This window comes from Simochromis diagramma, unplaced genomic scaffold (genome assembly GCF_900408965.1).
Source record: "Simochromis diagramma unplaced genomic scaffold, fSimDia1.1 OVJJ01000618.1, whole genome shotgun sequence".
Classification (NCBI taxonomy): domain Eukaryota; kingdom Metazoa; phylum Chordata; class Actinopteri; order Cichliformes; family Cichlidae; genus Simochromis; species Simochromis diagramma.
This window is the reverse complement of record NW_024387423.1, coordinates 9,301,463-9,315,837: the sequence shown is the minus strand read 5'-3', so window position 1 is coordinate 9,315,837 and position 14,375 is coordinate 9,301,463. Positions and strand designations below refer to the sequence as shown.

General features: G+C 39.2%; 1 protein-coding gene across 3 annotated transcripts; it reads left to right on the top strand.

The window, feature by feature from the left end:
* Positions 1 to 819: 819 nt before the first annotated feature.
* Positions 820 to 8,813, top strand: LOC120721970 (riboflavin transporter 2-like). 3 transcript variants are annotated; one of them, XM_040012651.1, is made up of 5 exons: positions 1,746 to 2,154; positions 2,242 to 2,314; positions 4,856 to 5,909; positions 6,016 to 6,139; positions 6,731 to 8,813. In XM_040012651.1, exons 3-5 carry the CDS (start codon positions 4,894 to 4,896, stop codon positions 6,941 to 6,943), a joined length of 1,353 nt encoding a protein of 450 aa, XP_039868585.1. In that variant the 5' UTR covers positions 1,746 to 2,154; positions 2,242 to 2,314; positions 4,856 to 4,893; the 3' UTR covers positions 6,944 to 8,813. The 3 variants fall into 3 exon arrangements, with proteins under 3 accessions (XP_039868586.1, XP_039868585.1, XP_039868584.1); XM_040012652.1 differs by lacking the exons at positions 1,746 to 2,154; positions 2,242 to 2,314 and adding an exon at positions 820 to 897; XM_040012650.1 differs by lacking the exon at positions 2,242 to 2,314 and having other exon boundaries at positions 1,750 to 2,154.
* The last annotated feature ends 5,562 nt before the right edge of the window (positions 8,814 to 14,375 follow it).

Sequence of the window (14,375 nt, the reverse complement as noted above, 5' to 3'; positions counted from 1 at the left end):
ACCGCCACTTCTTTTGTCCTCCACTTGTCCAGGTTCTACAATTTTTTTTCAAGGACACCCTTCACACCATGCCAATATATATATCACGTTTTCAGCTAACAGCCATTTGGGAATCATCTCGTTGGTACAAAACTGCTATTTTATGACTGTCAGCTGTTGTCATGTCTGGCATTTTTCACAGATTCAACTAAAGAAATGGTGACATGTTATATATTTTTGGACAGGAAAACAGAGAAGAAATTTAAGGGACAGGAGAGATTTTCTTATGTAGAATTATCATGTATCAAAAGTAATTTGTTTCATATAACAGTCATCAAATTACAAAGAATTTTGTTTTTCAGGAAAGGAGCATATAATACCAGTCAGTGCTGAGGTGGGTGCAAGGACACTCAAATGAAAAGCCATCCAGTGACGTTAGTAGTCAGCAGGGGTCATTCATTTGAGCTGGAATTTGCGCTGAACAAAAGCAAGACTGACCCCAACGAACCAGCCAGTCAGAAAGCTGTCCAAAGTCATCTTCTGGTTGGCTAGACTGCCAGAATTTACTCTACCCAATTTGGGAAAAACCTTCATGTTGCTGTAATAATGCCATAGAAGATTTTATACAGGTTTTTATATGACATATAAATTGCCTTTTCCACCCCTTTCTCTACAGTTTCTTTTCTCCGTGTGTACCTTTTCCTGTTATCCAACTGTTTCTACTGCTAAGAACTTTGGTTCCCAAACTGAACCCCTGGCTCAGCCCTCCTCAGTGGTCACATGACACAGATTCTTGTAAAGTACAAAGCCCACATCTCACTGTGCATTCATACTCTATAGACAGTATATCAGAAGGAGACTGCACTGTTACACGTCTGAGCGACCTTCATTATAACTGACTCTGCTTCCCACAAGCAGGTAGGTGGTTCCCTTTGTAATTCAGAATGATAAACAGGTATAAAGTGATTAATGGAAAGCACTTTCTGTCTTTAGTTTTTAGTGTATTTGATTTATGTGAAAGGTTAGTAGATGAAGAGATTATTGTTACTAATAATCTGCATTTTAGAAATACAGGAAAAATTCTTTCATTTTTAATAAACAAATAAGGCTTTTCAGCATAGCAGCTTTCCCACAAAGTTGCATCTGCAGCTGCTAATCTAAGACTTGCTGATAGTTCTTTGGAGTTCATATAATCCCTGACATAACTGTATTTAAATTAGATGTTAAAGATGTGGATGATTTCATTTTCCTTACGTTGATTTTTTTTTGTATCAGGTGTATGTGTTACATAGGCTGTAGCTCCAACCTACTCACTTTTGATTTGTCATTTGATTTATTTATGTATTTTTTTTTTCATTTAATTTTGTGTAAAATGAATTAACCAAATAAAGACAATGATAAAGATAGTGATATTAATATTGCAATGCAGTAATGGAACACTACTTCATTTGGCCCGTTCCTATTTTAGCAGTCTTTCCATATATTCAAATTATATATGCCAAGAGTGAAGGTTTTGGCTGCTAAAGTGCCATGTCATGCTGAACTTGACAAACTGGTCTGCTTAGATGAATCACTGCATCTACACCATCTATGACTGTGAAACAGTCATCCATAATCCATAGTCATACAGTGAAAGCATTAGAAATTAGAGAGCAGAAGAATGAAGCCCCAGCTGCGTGGAGTTAACTGTATACTATAAACTATAACTCTACTGACTGTGAATCCAAAGACAGCCGTAACCTTCCTACTCACTCTGCTGCCTGTGTGTTTAAAGGAGGGGAGACCATAAAGTCCCAAGCTGGTTGGAGGAGGAAACAGGAAAGGGAGGAGTTCTTATTGACACCTCCCCCTCCACCGGCTCTCTTTTCCTAAGCTCCCTGAAACACAGAGCGAGCACATGGCTGCCTGGTTTTGAAACCGACCTCACTCATGGTGGTAGAGGACATGTGCGCCTGTGCAGTCCCTCCCCTGGCAAGTGCAGAGGAAAACGGAAGCAGAATGTAAGCCTGTATGTGTGTGTAGAGAGGTTAGAAAAGGGGAGGGCATAAAAACACACACACACACATTTGCGGCAGATGTAACAACAAAAAAAAAGGTCGAATCAGCCAAGAGTGAAGGTTTTTGGAAGGAGAGAAGCCAGGGGAGAGTGGTTTCTTGTTCCTTGTTCTGAAACAGGTAGGATGATTGATTTTGTGTACTTACAGCAGCATAGAAATGATGTATGACGGAAGTAAGGGTGATTGAATTGCCTGGTTATCTTAGATCCTAAAGCCTCAAGTCTTTCAGTCCATCTGTTCTGTGCTGTAGTACATCTGCTTCCCTCCATCATTAAAAGGTAACAGAAATGAAAAAATGTATATAAAAATGGTTACAAAAGGCACCAGATAATTAAGTTTAGATTGCAGATCAAGATTAGGAAGATCAGGAAGTTATATCAAGGTAACCTGACGTAACAGCCAGAGATTCTTACTCGTTCCTGATTCACATGACATATAATCTTGTGTATTTTAGAAGTTTGACACAATATATTGCGTTTGTGTTATATAGCCAACCCTAAACGTAAAACATGTTTATATCTTTAATTGATTGGCACTAATTGTTCATAGTCATTATCAAGACTTACATTATTTTTAAAGTTACTTAACAATGATTTCTTTTTGATAAATATGTTTATGTCAGAACCACATGGTGTTTTTATGGGAGCACCGTGTCAGTGTGCGAAAGGTCAGGCATCCATTTCTAGACTGCACATGTGAGAAGGATGGAAGAAGCTTAGAAAGACAAACACTGTGAAGGTCAATGGCTCCTACTTGAAACAGTGACTTTAAAAAAGTGTAATCAAATGGCAAATTAAGCTGTAATGATGCATGATTTCATTTAAGTGGGTGAACAGGATAGTAACACAGTATATGACGGCATATTGAAATGCCCAAAAAACAGGGATTCCAGATTAGGGGTTAGTGATTAGAACCTCCATGGGCTTGCCAAGTAGAAGTAGAGTAAGTAAAGTTTATTTTTAAAGTGCTGTTCAAGAACAAAGATCACAAGACACTTTACAATATAAAATAAGATACAATGACTAAAATGTTAGTAATATATAAAGATAAATAAAACCAAGCCTACACAGTGCGTCTCAAACGTTTTAAAGGTATCATCCATGTACAAAGATCTTGGGCCAGATTTACTAAATGGGCAAAAACAGGGTGTAAGCACAATCCCAAATAGTGCTTATAGGTGTGTTTAGTTTTACAGATGATTTAGAAAAGAGGCGCGTTTTCTAAACAAAGGAATTGTCAGCTCATTTCAATATCAAACCAAATGCAACAGGATGAGTTGCAGAAATATCAGCTTCCACCTCTTACATGCAATTTTGTCACTGCTTTATGTTTGTACTTTTTTTTCTTTTTGCCACATTTGCAACACATCTCAACACCTTAATAACTCTGGTCCCTTTAGTCCAAAGGAACCAAGCTCTATAACTTGGGAACCACAAACAGTTTCCTTTTGTCTTGAACTTAGACCTGGATACCAACAACAACCATTGAACAGCTGAACTCAGAGACCTGGTAGTTATGTATGGGTATAGTCGTTCAGTAACACAGAGAGGCATCTGATCATGAAAAACTCTCAAAAGTCAAAGGACTAACGAATCACAATAATCGAGGCGTGATTAAATACAGGCATGTAAATTCAATTCCATTTCAGATATTTAAGATGGGCAATGTTCTGCAGATGATAAAAACAAGTTTGTACAAGACAACCAACCTGCTAATCATAACTGAATGTCCGATGAAGTTACACCCAGATTTCTTACAGTTGGGCGAACTGACGATGAAGTGGATCCAAGATTGTCAGATAACATGAGAACATAGCTGTCAGGGAGATAGATAAGTGTTCTCTTTGCTATTCTCTTTGCCCACAGCCCTTCCAAATTTTTTGCTTACAAGCAGACAGTTTGACCAAGATGTCATAAAAGATTCTTCTAACATGTGACCCTTATTACAGCAAAATTGCAGAGTATTAAGGCCTTGCCAGGAAAAAAAAAAACATTTTTAAATCAATTTGAAATCTTTTGGATTTGAAATGGGAAGTCCATGCACAAAAACTCTTGAACGCATTGCTACTGAAGCAATAAAGAGAAATAAAAAGCTTTATCAACCTGGTTGGATATCAGAGACCTAGAGGATATTAGAGGCTGGTTGAAAATAATTCACAAGATTCTCAAGGTTATTTCTGCTTAAGGGGACAGTATTAACTTATGACACCAATGTTCTATGTGCTGTTTCCATAGAAGAACTCATCTATTAACTTTTGTGTTGAAACAATGAAATAAAGATGACGAAAAAGCTCATTGTCCTTTTGCTGTTGTTTAGTTATGCCACCTTATCTGAAGGATTTGTTTCAGAGAGAATTTATTTTTACTTGTTGTTTCGAAATCTATCAGAAAAAGACTTCCATGGAGTATTATTTCTTTTCATATACTATTTGGCTCAGGAATTGATATATTGGTATGAAATATGGTGCACAAATTCATGTTCCCTACAAGATAACTTTAGAAACTGTTCAAAAGTAAATGTTACCCTAAATCACGATGAACATGACTAACATCATACATGCTGAACATCAGTGACAACCTTTGCTCAAAGCTCCACTGTAATCAACCTCTACCGATGAAGCCTCTTAAACTAATTGCAGTTAAAAAAGATACACTCTACAACTCACTTCATTGAAGCTCATTTGTACATAAATGCAATAAAGCAATAATCCTTCAAATGCATGCAAACTACACATAAACATTTCTTTGCCTGAAGGTTTAATGACTGTTCTTTTAAATGCCACTAATCAGTCACGCTTATGCTGTGTCTCTATGTTTCAGATTCTGTAGGTCTTCATTTGCTCACTTCTGCTTGCATCATGTCGCTGCTGACTCACGTGCTGGCGTGTCTGTTTGGAATGGGCTCCTGGGTGGCCATCAATGGGATGTGGGTGGAGCTCCCCTTGATCGTAAATGATATCCCAGAGCACTGGTTGCTGCCCTCCTACCTCACAGTCCTCATCCAAATGGCCAACATAGGCCCTCTCTTCATCACGCTGATGCACCGCTTCCGCCCAGGGGTGCTCGATGAGCGGCCGGTCATCTACGGCATTGTAGGATTGGGCATCGTTGCTACATTCCTTCTGGCTTTCCTTTGGAAGCATACAGTGACCTTCGGAAAATCTTTGCATAGTGTTCCACTGCTGACATTGAGTTTCCTGCTATCTGTGGTGGACTGCACCTCATCTGTTACCTTTCTTCCTTTCATGATGCGGCTGCGTCCACAATATCTCACAACGTATTTTGCAGGTGAGGGCCTCAGTGGTCTCGTGCCTGCAGTGGTGGCACTTATTCAAGGCGTTGGTGTAGTTCACTGTGAAAATGCCACTTTATCTAATAATTCCAACATAACTGACAATGGAATGCTACAGGCCATCTACCAGCCTGCTAAATTCTCTGCACAGGTCTTCTTCATATTCCTTAGTGTAATGATGGTCGTGTGTCTGGTCGCTTTCCTCCTACTCAATCACCACCCAGCTGTGGCTCGTGAGAGAAAAAGCGAACGGTACTTCAGTGGGGAACTTGATCGTGAGAAGAAAGAACAAGGCCTATCTCTGAATGCCCAGACACCAGAGCAAAAGCCCATGATCAGCCCCTCGGAGGCTGGCAAGAGGGAACCTAGGAGTTCTTTCGGGAGGGGGACATATAGTATCTTTGAGGTGGTCTTTATCTTTGTAGTGTTGGCTTGGGTCAATGCTCTGACCAATGCAGTGCTGCCTTCAGTGCAGTCCTACTCATGCATGCCTTACGGGAACAAGGCTTACCATTTAGCTGCCACCATGGGAGCTGTTGCTAACCCTGTGGCTTGCTTCATCGCCATGTTCATACCAATAAGGTGAGCTATAGAAAAACTACAATAATTATAAAATACTAATCAAGACCATAGATCCAAGAAATAAGTTCTAAGTCACCAATAGCTTGTAAATCTGTTTTCTGTCCAGGTCTCTTGTCTTCATGGGAGTTTTGACCATTTTTGGGACTGGATTTGGAGCCTACATTATGGGCATGGCTGTTCTAAGTCCCTGTCCTTTGCTGGTCCACAGTACCTCTGGAACTGTAGTCATAGTAAGACTCTTTATTTTCTTGCATGTACTTACTGTGTACACAGAATAAAATTTCAGACTTCATGCTCTATCTTGCATCTTATAAAAGCATGAAGCCACCACCCATTCGCAATACTCACTTAGCATTTATGAGATTTCCTGTGATTAAGGTGTGTAGTGTGACTGACAGGTTTTACAATATAATGTTAAGTCAGCTTAGTCTCATCTACTTGATGCTGTCATGGAAGAGCTGTGAAAGTCCACTGAATGAGTCAATGAGTCAAACATTCAAAAAGAGTACATTGTTTTTGTGCACTGGCACAGGCAACTATGCCACCTAGCTATAAAATGTTATTTTTGCTGTCAGAAGTGCCTTTCCTAATACACTTTTTCGAAGCAAAAGTACTTAATACTAAAATGGTGTTAACTGCTAAAATACTTTTTCAGTCACCAAACTGAATAAGAAACCAAGCGGCTATGCACTGAATGCTACTAAGCTAACCAAGCTCCAACCAGGATATTCTGAGCTCCTACTTATTACTTACAGCAGTAAGAGTAGTAGCAGTAAGAGTAAGTCATTCAATGCACAATTCTAACAAGTTCTCTGTTGCAGGTGCTGGCCTGGATACTCTTTGTCCTCACCCTGTCTTATGTCAAAGTCATCATTGGGGTGATCCTGAGGGATGAAGGCCACAGTGCCCTCGTGTGGTGTGGAGCTGTAGTGCAGCTGGGTTCAATGCTTGGTGCTCTAACCATGTTTCCACTTGTTGGTTTCTATCAGTTTTTTAAATCGGGTGATGCTTGCAACACTAAGTGTCCAACATAGATGTAAAATGTGTCTAAGTTCAACTCTGCTGTACAGAACTCTAGCATTAATTGCACTTGTTTTAGTAGAACTGCACTTATTCCAACTTGTAAGAGAGCTGGCAAGTTATAGATGAAAATCCACCACAGTATCACTCCGTGTTTTTTTTTTTACCTAAGTTCTGTTTGTAAATTTCATATACTTTATCAGTAGTTAATGATGTATGAAGTACACATACACCCAGTGCTTAGCAAATTATTTGGACCACCTCTCATAAAAACAAGAAAACACAAATAATTTCACAAAGTTTGAATTCACACTTTTATACCCAAATCTGAACGGACAAACTGGACCTTATCTGAGAAGTCAGAATCAAGCACAACATTCAACCACTAAAACAAACTTTTCTGTTCAGTAATACAAGTAAATGAGTATAATTTGTCATCTTAATTTTGAAAAATAATTGAAAAACAAGCTTTATTTTTATTTATTTATTTATTTATTGTGAAACACAAAATTTGAAAAGTCTACTTGCAAAAATTGATGCAGTCTCTTTAATTCATTAAAGAAACATAAAATAATGATTTTGGTCATTACCAGTATTATTAATATAGAGCTGCTGTGGCACAAACCTTACATTGGATGGTGATCTAATAAATTTGTTAAGCACTATATCCATCTATAGTGTCTCAGACTACAAAAAGACCAAACTAAATAGTGTTCTGCCACTGAATATATCAATATAATATACAAAACCTTGTCAGTTCAAAAGGTCAAAGCTATTTTACTTGAAGTTTGAACATCATGTCAGATGATGATGTTCAACATGTACTTTATTGATTTTGCTTTATAAGAAGTTATGGTACTTTCGCCTTTAAAATGTGCCTTAATTCTATAAAATGACCTGGGCATTTTGGGGGGTAGACTACTGTGTTGTTTAAATAAAACTACAATGTGCTTTGTATATGTTACTGAAGTGGAGAAACTGTTGAACAATACCAAATAAAACATTTGTTTAATTACTGTCTAAAAATGCAAATTTGCATGTTGTTTCATCCAAAAAATTGCTTCTTTTTTTGTTGTAAATCATCCCTACACTGAGCTCTATACATACATTTTATTCATCCTCTGAACTATTTAGCCAAGGGTTGCAGGCAGTAAGAACCCTGGACCAGCCACCAGTCCTTAACAGGACTAAGGCAAGAAAATTAAACATTCAGGCTAATTTGCATCTTAGGCAAATTTTGAGAGGCAAAATAATGTAAAATGAATGAGGTGGACACAGAATATCATATGTATCAGTGGATTTTTGATTATGCCACCTACTGTTGCAGCACATCCCACAGGTACTCTATTAGTTTGAGATCTGGTAGCTGTGGAGTACATTTGCATACGTTAAAGTTACTATCATGTTCAAGAAACATCATTGAATGAGTTCTGGTGCATTATTCTACTGAAAGTGGCCATCAGAGGATGTGATCATAAAGGGATGGACAATCCTGAGCAGCAATACTCAGTTTGTTTAAACGACACTCAACTTGGGCGCCTTAATACCAGCTTTCTTCCAATCCAAGGCCTCAACATTACATCACCACCACCTAAACCACTGGTACAAGGCACAATGGATCCAGGCTTTCATGTTGTTTGATCGAAATTATGACCCTACCCTCCATAATGTGACAGCAGGTATCTAAACTCATCAGACCAGGCGATGTTTTTCCAAACTTCACTTCTCCACTGACTGTTTGACTCAACTGACTGAAGTGTTTCCTGATGTGGGTTTTCTGCTGCTGTTGCCCATATGCTTCAATGTTGTACATGTTGCACATTCAGAGATGCTCTTCTGTATTCTGTTATAATGATTGGTTAAATAAATTGCTGTCAGTTCAAAGCAGTCTGGCCATTTTCTTGCAGGAAACTGCCAATGACTCTGTAAAGCATAGAGATGGTTGTTCAGGAAAATCCCAGCAGTTTCTAAAATACTCAGACCAATACTCAGACTCAGAAAAGCACATCTGGCACCAGCAACAGATGCCGTGTTCAAAGTTTAAATTATTTTTACTAGTTAAAAAACCTCTCAATGGTTTGACCAAACAATACTTCGCTGAGTTGCTCACCGTTTACAACCGAGTTAGACCCCTCAGTTAATCACGTGCAGATCTTTTAACTGTTCCTAGTTATTGTGGTCCTGTTCTTTGGAACAAGCTGTCTGCAGCCCTGAGATAAATTATATCTATTCATAAATTTACTGTATTTTTCGGACCATAAGGCACACTGTCGATGAATGGGTCTGTTTTCATACATATGGCGTACAAACTTTTGTTTTGTTTTATTATATTTTACTTCTATCACTAACTCAAAGTGTTATAAATCTCCCCTTCTGACTGCACTGAGGCACTGAACTTCTGCCATGTCATTGGTTTATTACAGGGAGTGCAGAATTATTAGGCAAATGAGTATTTTGTCCACATCATCCTCTTCATGCATGTTGTCTTACTCCAAGCTGTATAGGCTCGAAAGCCTACTACCAATTAAGCATATTAGGTGATGTGCATCTCTGTAATGAGAAGGGGTGTGGTCTAATGACATCAACACCCTATATCAGGTGTGCATAATTATTAGGCAACGTCCTTTCCTTTGGCAAAATGGGTCAAAAGAAGGACTTGACAGGCTCAGAAAAGTCAAAAATAGTGAGATATCTTGCAGAGGGATGCAGCAGTCTCAAAATTGCAAAGCTTCTGAAGCGTGATCATCCAACAATCAAGCGTTTCATTCAAAATAGTCAACAGGGTCGCAAGAAGCGTGTGGAAAAACCAAGGCGCAAAATAACTGCCCATGAACTGAGAAAAGTCAACCGTGCAGCTGCCAAGATGCCACTTGCCACCAGTTTGGCCATATTTCAGAGCTGCAACATCACTGGAGTGCCCAAAAGCACAAGGTGTGCAATACTCAGAGACATGGCCAAGGTAAGAAAGGCTGAAAGACGACCACCACTGAACAAGACACACAAGCTGAAACGTCAAGACTGGGCCAAGAAATATCTCAAGACTGATTTTTCTAAGGTTTATGGACTGATGAAATGAGAGTGAGTCTTGATGGGCCAGATGGATGGGCCCGTGGCTGGATTGGTAAAGGGCAGAGAGCTCCAGTCCGACTCAGACACCAGCAAGGTGGAGGTGGAGTACTGGTTTGGGCTGGTATCATCAAAGATGAGCTTGTGGGGCCTTTCCGGGTTGAGGATGGAGTCAAGCTCAACTCCCAGTCCTACTGCCAGTTTCTGGAAGACACCTTCTTCAAGCAGTGTTACAGGAAGAAGTCTGCATCCTTCAAGGAAAACATGATTTTCATGCAGGACAATGCTCCATCACACGCGTCCAAGTACTCCACAGCGTGGCTGGCAAGAAAGGGTATAAAAGAAGAAAAACTAATGACATGGCCTCCTTGTTCACCTGATCTGAACCCCACTGAGAACCTGTGGTCCATCATCAAATGTGAGATTTACAAGGAGGGAAAACAGTACACCTCTCTGAACAGTGTCTGGGAGGCTGTGGTTGCTGCTGCACGCAATGTTGATGGTGAACAGATCAAAACACTGACAGGATCCATGGATGGCAGGCTTTTGAGTGTCCTTGCAAAGAAAGGTGGCTATATTGGTCGCTGATTTGTTTTTGTTTTGATTTTGAATGTCAGAAATGTATATTTGTGAATGTGGAGATGTTATATTGGTGTCACTGGTAAAAAAAATAAATAATTGAAATGGGTATATATTTGTTTTTTGTTAAGTTGCCTAATAATTATGCACAGTAATAGTCACCTGCACACACAGATATCCCCCTAAAATAGCTAAAACTAAAAACAAACTAAAAACTACTTCCAAAAACATTCAGCTTTGATATTAATGAGTTTTTTGGGTTCATTGAGAACATGGTTGTTGTTCAATAATAAAATTATTCCTCAAAAATACAACTTGCCTAATAATTCTGCACTCCCTGTAGATACCACATCAACTAACACTTGAACCTGGTGTAGCAGCTATACCTAATGAAGTGGCCAATGATGTAAAAGACTACATTCATAACAGAAAAGAAAAAAATATCATCAACAGATCGACAGTTGGCAGCACTGATGTACTCCACACGTCACATGTGTTTAAATGCAAATCAAAGGCATTCAAATCACATGAATTTTGTTTTATGAAATCCAAAAGGTAATGCCTTCACATTGGTCTGCTAAACACTGAAAAATGGCTGGCTTAAAGAAAAAAAAAAAAGACAATATTTTTAGGTCAATTAGCTGCCTATTTATAGTTGTAATTTACCAAAAACTCTTTGATCTGAATCTTACATATCTATGTAATTCACAAAATTACCACTAGATGTCACTTTTTGATTAAAAAAAAATAATATCGCCAAGAACTTCTCATAGCTGCAGTCAAGGCTTAACATTTAAATGGCTGTGGTCTGATTTGAGGGTGTGAGCTCTAGAAAGAACTCTCAGTGTCGCTTTATTGAACCTCAGCTGGTGAATGGGGCAATGACGGAAGATCCTCTGTGGTTAAATTGGATAAATTAAGCAAACCTAAATTAGCACTGAGATGTTCAGACATTCACCTGTGCTGAAATACTGATTCTGCTTAAATATTGGGGTTTCCCCCCCCAAAAAAATATAATTTATACATATATATATATGTATAAATTATATATATATATATATATACGTATAAATATATATATATATATATACATATATATATATATATATGAATCAACATCAGTTACTATTCAGCAGTATGCATCTCCCCCAGCTTATTAGAGTCAAGCTGCATCATATGCTCGTCACATTAAATCGGGAGAGAATGTCTTATGCATGTAGGTGGATGCGAGAATGTGTGTGCGTGCGTTGTTTTGCGTGTGCATTGCACACGTGTGTTTGTCCTTCCTCTATTCCACATAGACAAACAGGAATGAGGAACTCATGGCCAGTCAGAGGCTGATTCAGATCCCAGTGGCTCTCCGGAGAACATCTGGGGTCATCATCTCCTGCTGTCTCATACTTCACCTGCTCTCCTTATCGCTTCCTGTAGTTTCTGTGACTTATGGCGTGCAGAGTTTAAAAGCTGCACAACGGTTTGGAATCATCTCAACAACAGCTTACTGTCTGAAAACGGAGAAGCATTTTTTGATGCACTTTTGAAACTGTGTAATGATCCAAATGAGCCAAAGAAAAATGCATTGAGATTAAGATAAGACTTCAGATCAGAAAGCCTGCTCTATATGACTGTGGGTGGGGTGGGAAGGGGGAAGCATGATTTAGGCAACATAATAAGCAAAAGTGTAAGAGGGCAGCCTTTCTTATCTTCGTCCCTCTCTCTCTCTTTCCTTTAAATATTGTGATATCTCCGTTTCCCCCAAGCTCCTTGTCTTCCTCGATTCTTGCATATGGCAGACTTTGTGACAGTAATTTAAATTTAAAACACATGAGGGGAAATCCTAGCCCGCGCTGCTCTTTAATGGGCCGTCATGGGATTGGAGTATGCAGAGAATGATTGAATTTTGTGAGAAGGCCAGGAACGATCAAGTCTCGCCTGACGTTATGCAATCGACCATTCCCCTCTCACAACGCGACGTCTGGTAAAACCTAGCAGGAGGAAAAGGGAGGAGGGGGTTGGATAAGGGTTGGAAACCTCAACGTCTAGACCAAAAAAGAGAAAAACATTTTTTCTTCTAAACGACTCAAGACTTCATAATAGAGAAACTTGGCTATCATACACACACACACACACACACACACACACACACACACACACACACACACACACACACACACACACACACACACACACACACATGTATATTTATATATATATGTATAAAGCCAAACAAGATGTGATGGGCCACATCAAAAGCAGAGATGGATTGCTTTTAATGGTTGTAAATGAGTCTTTTTACACTGTAATGCATGACATCCTATATTTCCTGACAGATGGAAACATGTGGATCCCATACAAAGCCTGCCACACTGTTTTATTTATATGATTGTGTCATGTCTGTTTTCTGCCTTTCTCTCCTCACCTGCTTGGCTCACTTTGACAAGGCAGAAATTCAACAGACTCTGAGGCACTGATATTGCTGCACTGTCCAAGCTTTCACACCCTCTGAGTAAGATTAAACCCCTGCTATATATCCTCTCAGTGAAGCAGGAAAGGCTACCTTTCCCGTTAAGTCCATTATATTCAAATAGGCGGGGCCTTTTCTTTCTTTATCTTTTTCTTTTTTCTTCTACGCAAACAAGACAAAGTAATCAAAAGTTAAAAGCAAACACTCAAGGAGGCACTTAGCAAAAAAGAGAAAGCTTTTATGATAAAACATTCATATACAGTGCAGGAGACAGGTAATCTTTGAGGATGATAGGGTTGTCTTGTGGTCAGTTTCTGTATAGTATTGCTTGGGGAGTCTTGTAGATGAATGCTCCTAATAACATCCCTGCCCACCCATCAGCTACCAGAGAATGCAGGCAGAGCAGCTAATACCTGAGTGTATTTCTTCAGGGGTGTGAAGTATGCCTTAAAGAGCTGTTGGAGGCAGCAGTAAAGTAGGGTTCATTACCTTGACAGACTGATGACAGCTACAGTAAGAATGGCTGAGGTGCACGCACACACATATAAAGGCTCAGTAATGTGCTATCAGTGATGCTGTGCTATGCACAGTAGAATTTTGCATAAATGATGCCCGAGATGCTACAGTCAGTACTGCTTTCATTGAGATGTGGTGATGAGCAAGTCATTGAAAAGTACTCTGTGGTAAATATGCTAGGTTTGCATTTGAAAAGGTTTTAGTGGCCAAAGAGTTTATTTTATTTATTTTGTTGCTGAACGTTGGGTGAGTACAGTATATTGACATCACATCTACCAGCAGCCAAGGAGATTAGCCATAGTAAATACTGAAAACAGGAAAGCAGAATAGTTCTTATGGATGCAAAACAGCATGATCACTAACATCACAAATTAACACAGTAAAGCAACTTTTTCTTATTTTCATTTCAGTGACTTTTAAGGCACAAGAAGCTTTGGAGAGGGTGAGGCTGTTTACTAGGAGTGCACTCGCACAATCGAGGGTACTCCTGTAGCCGGTCCCAAGCCTGAATAAGTGGAGAGGGTTGCGTCAGGAAGGGCATCCGGCATAAAATCTTTGCCAACTCAAACATGTGGATCATCAAGAAAGAGATTTCATTGGATGTTACCAGGATGGACAAGATTAGAAACAAGAACATCAGAGGGACACCTCAGGTTAGAGAGGCAATGCTGAGTTATTTGAGAGGAGGGATGGTGGCTAGCTCTCTTATTGTTAAGCCCAGTTTAGATCCTTACCAGATTACTACACAGATATTAGCAGCTGAAGCCAGACTAATACCTGCTTAAATTCTCCAACTTGTAGGAACTAGTTTGAATTCAGAG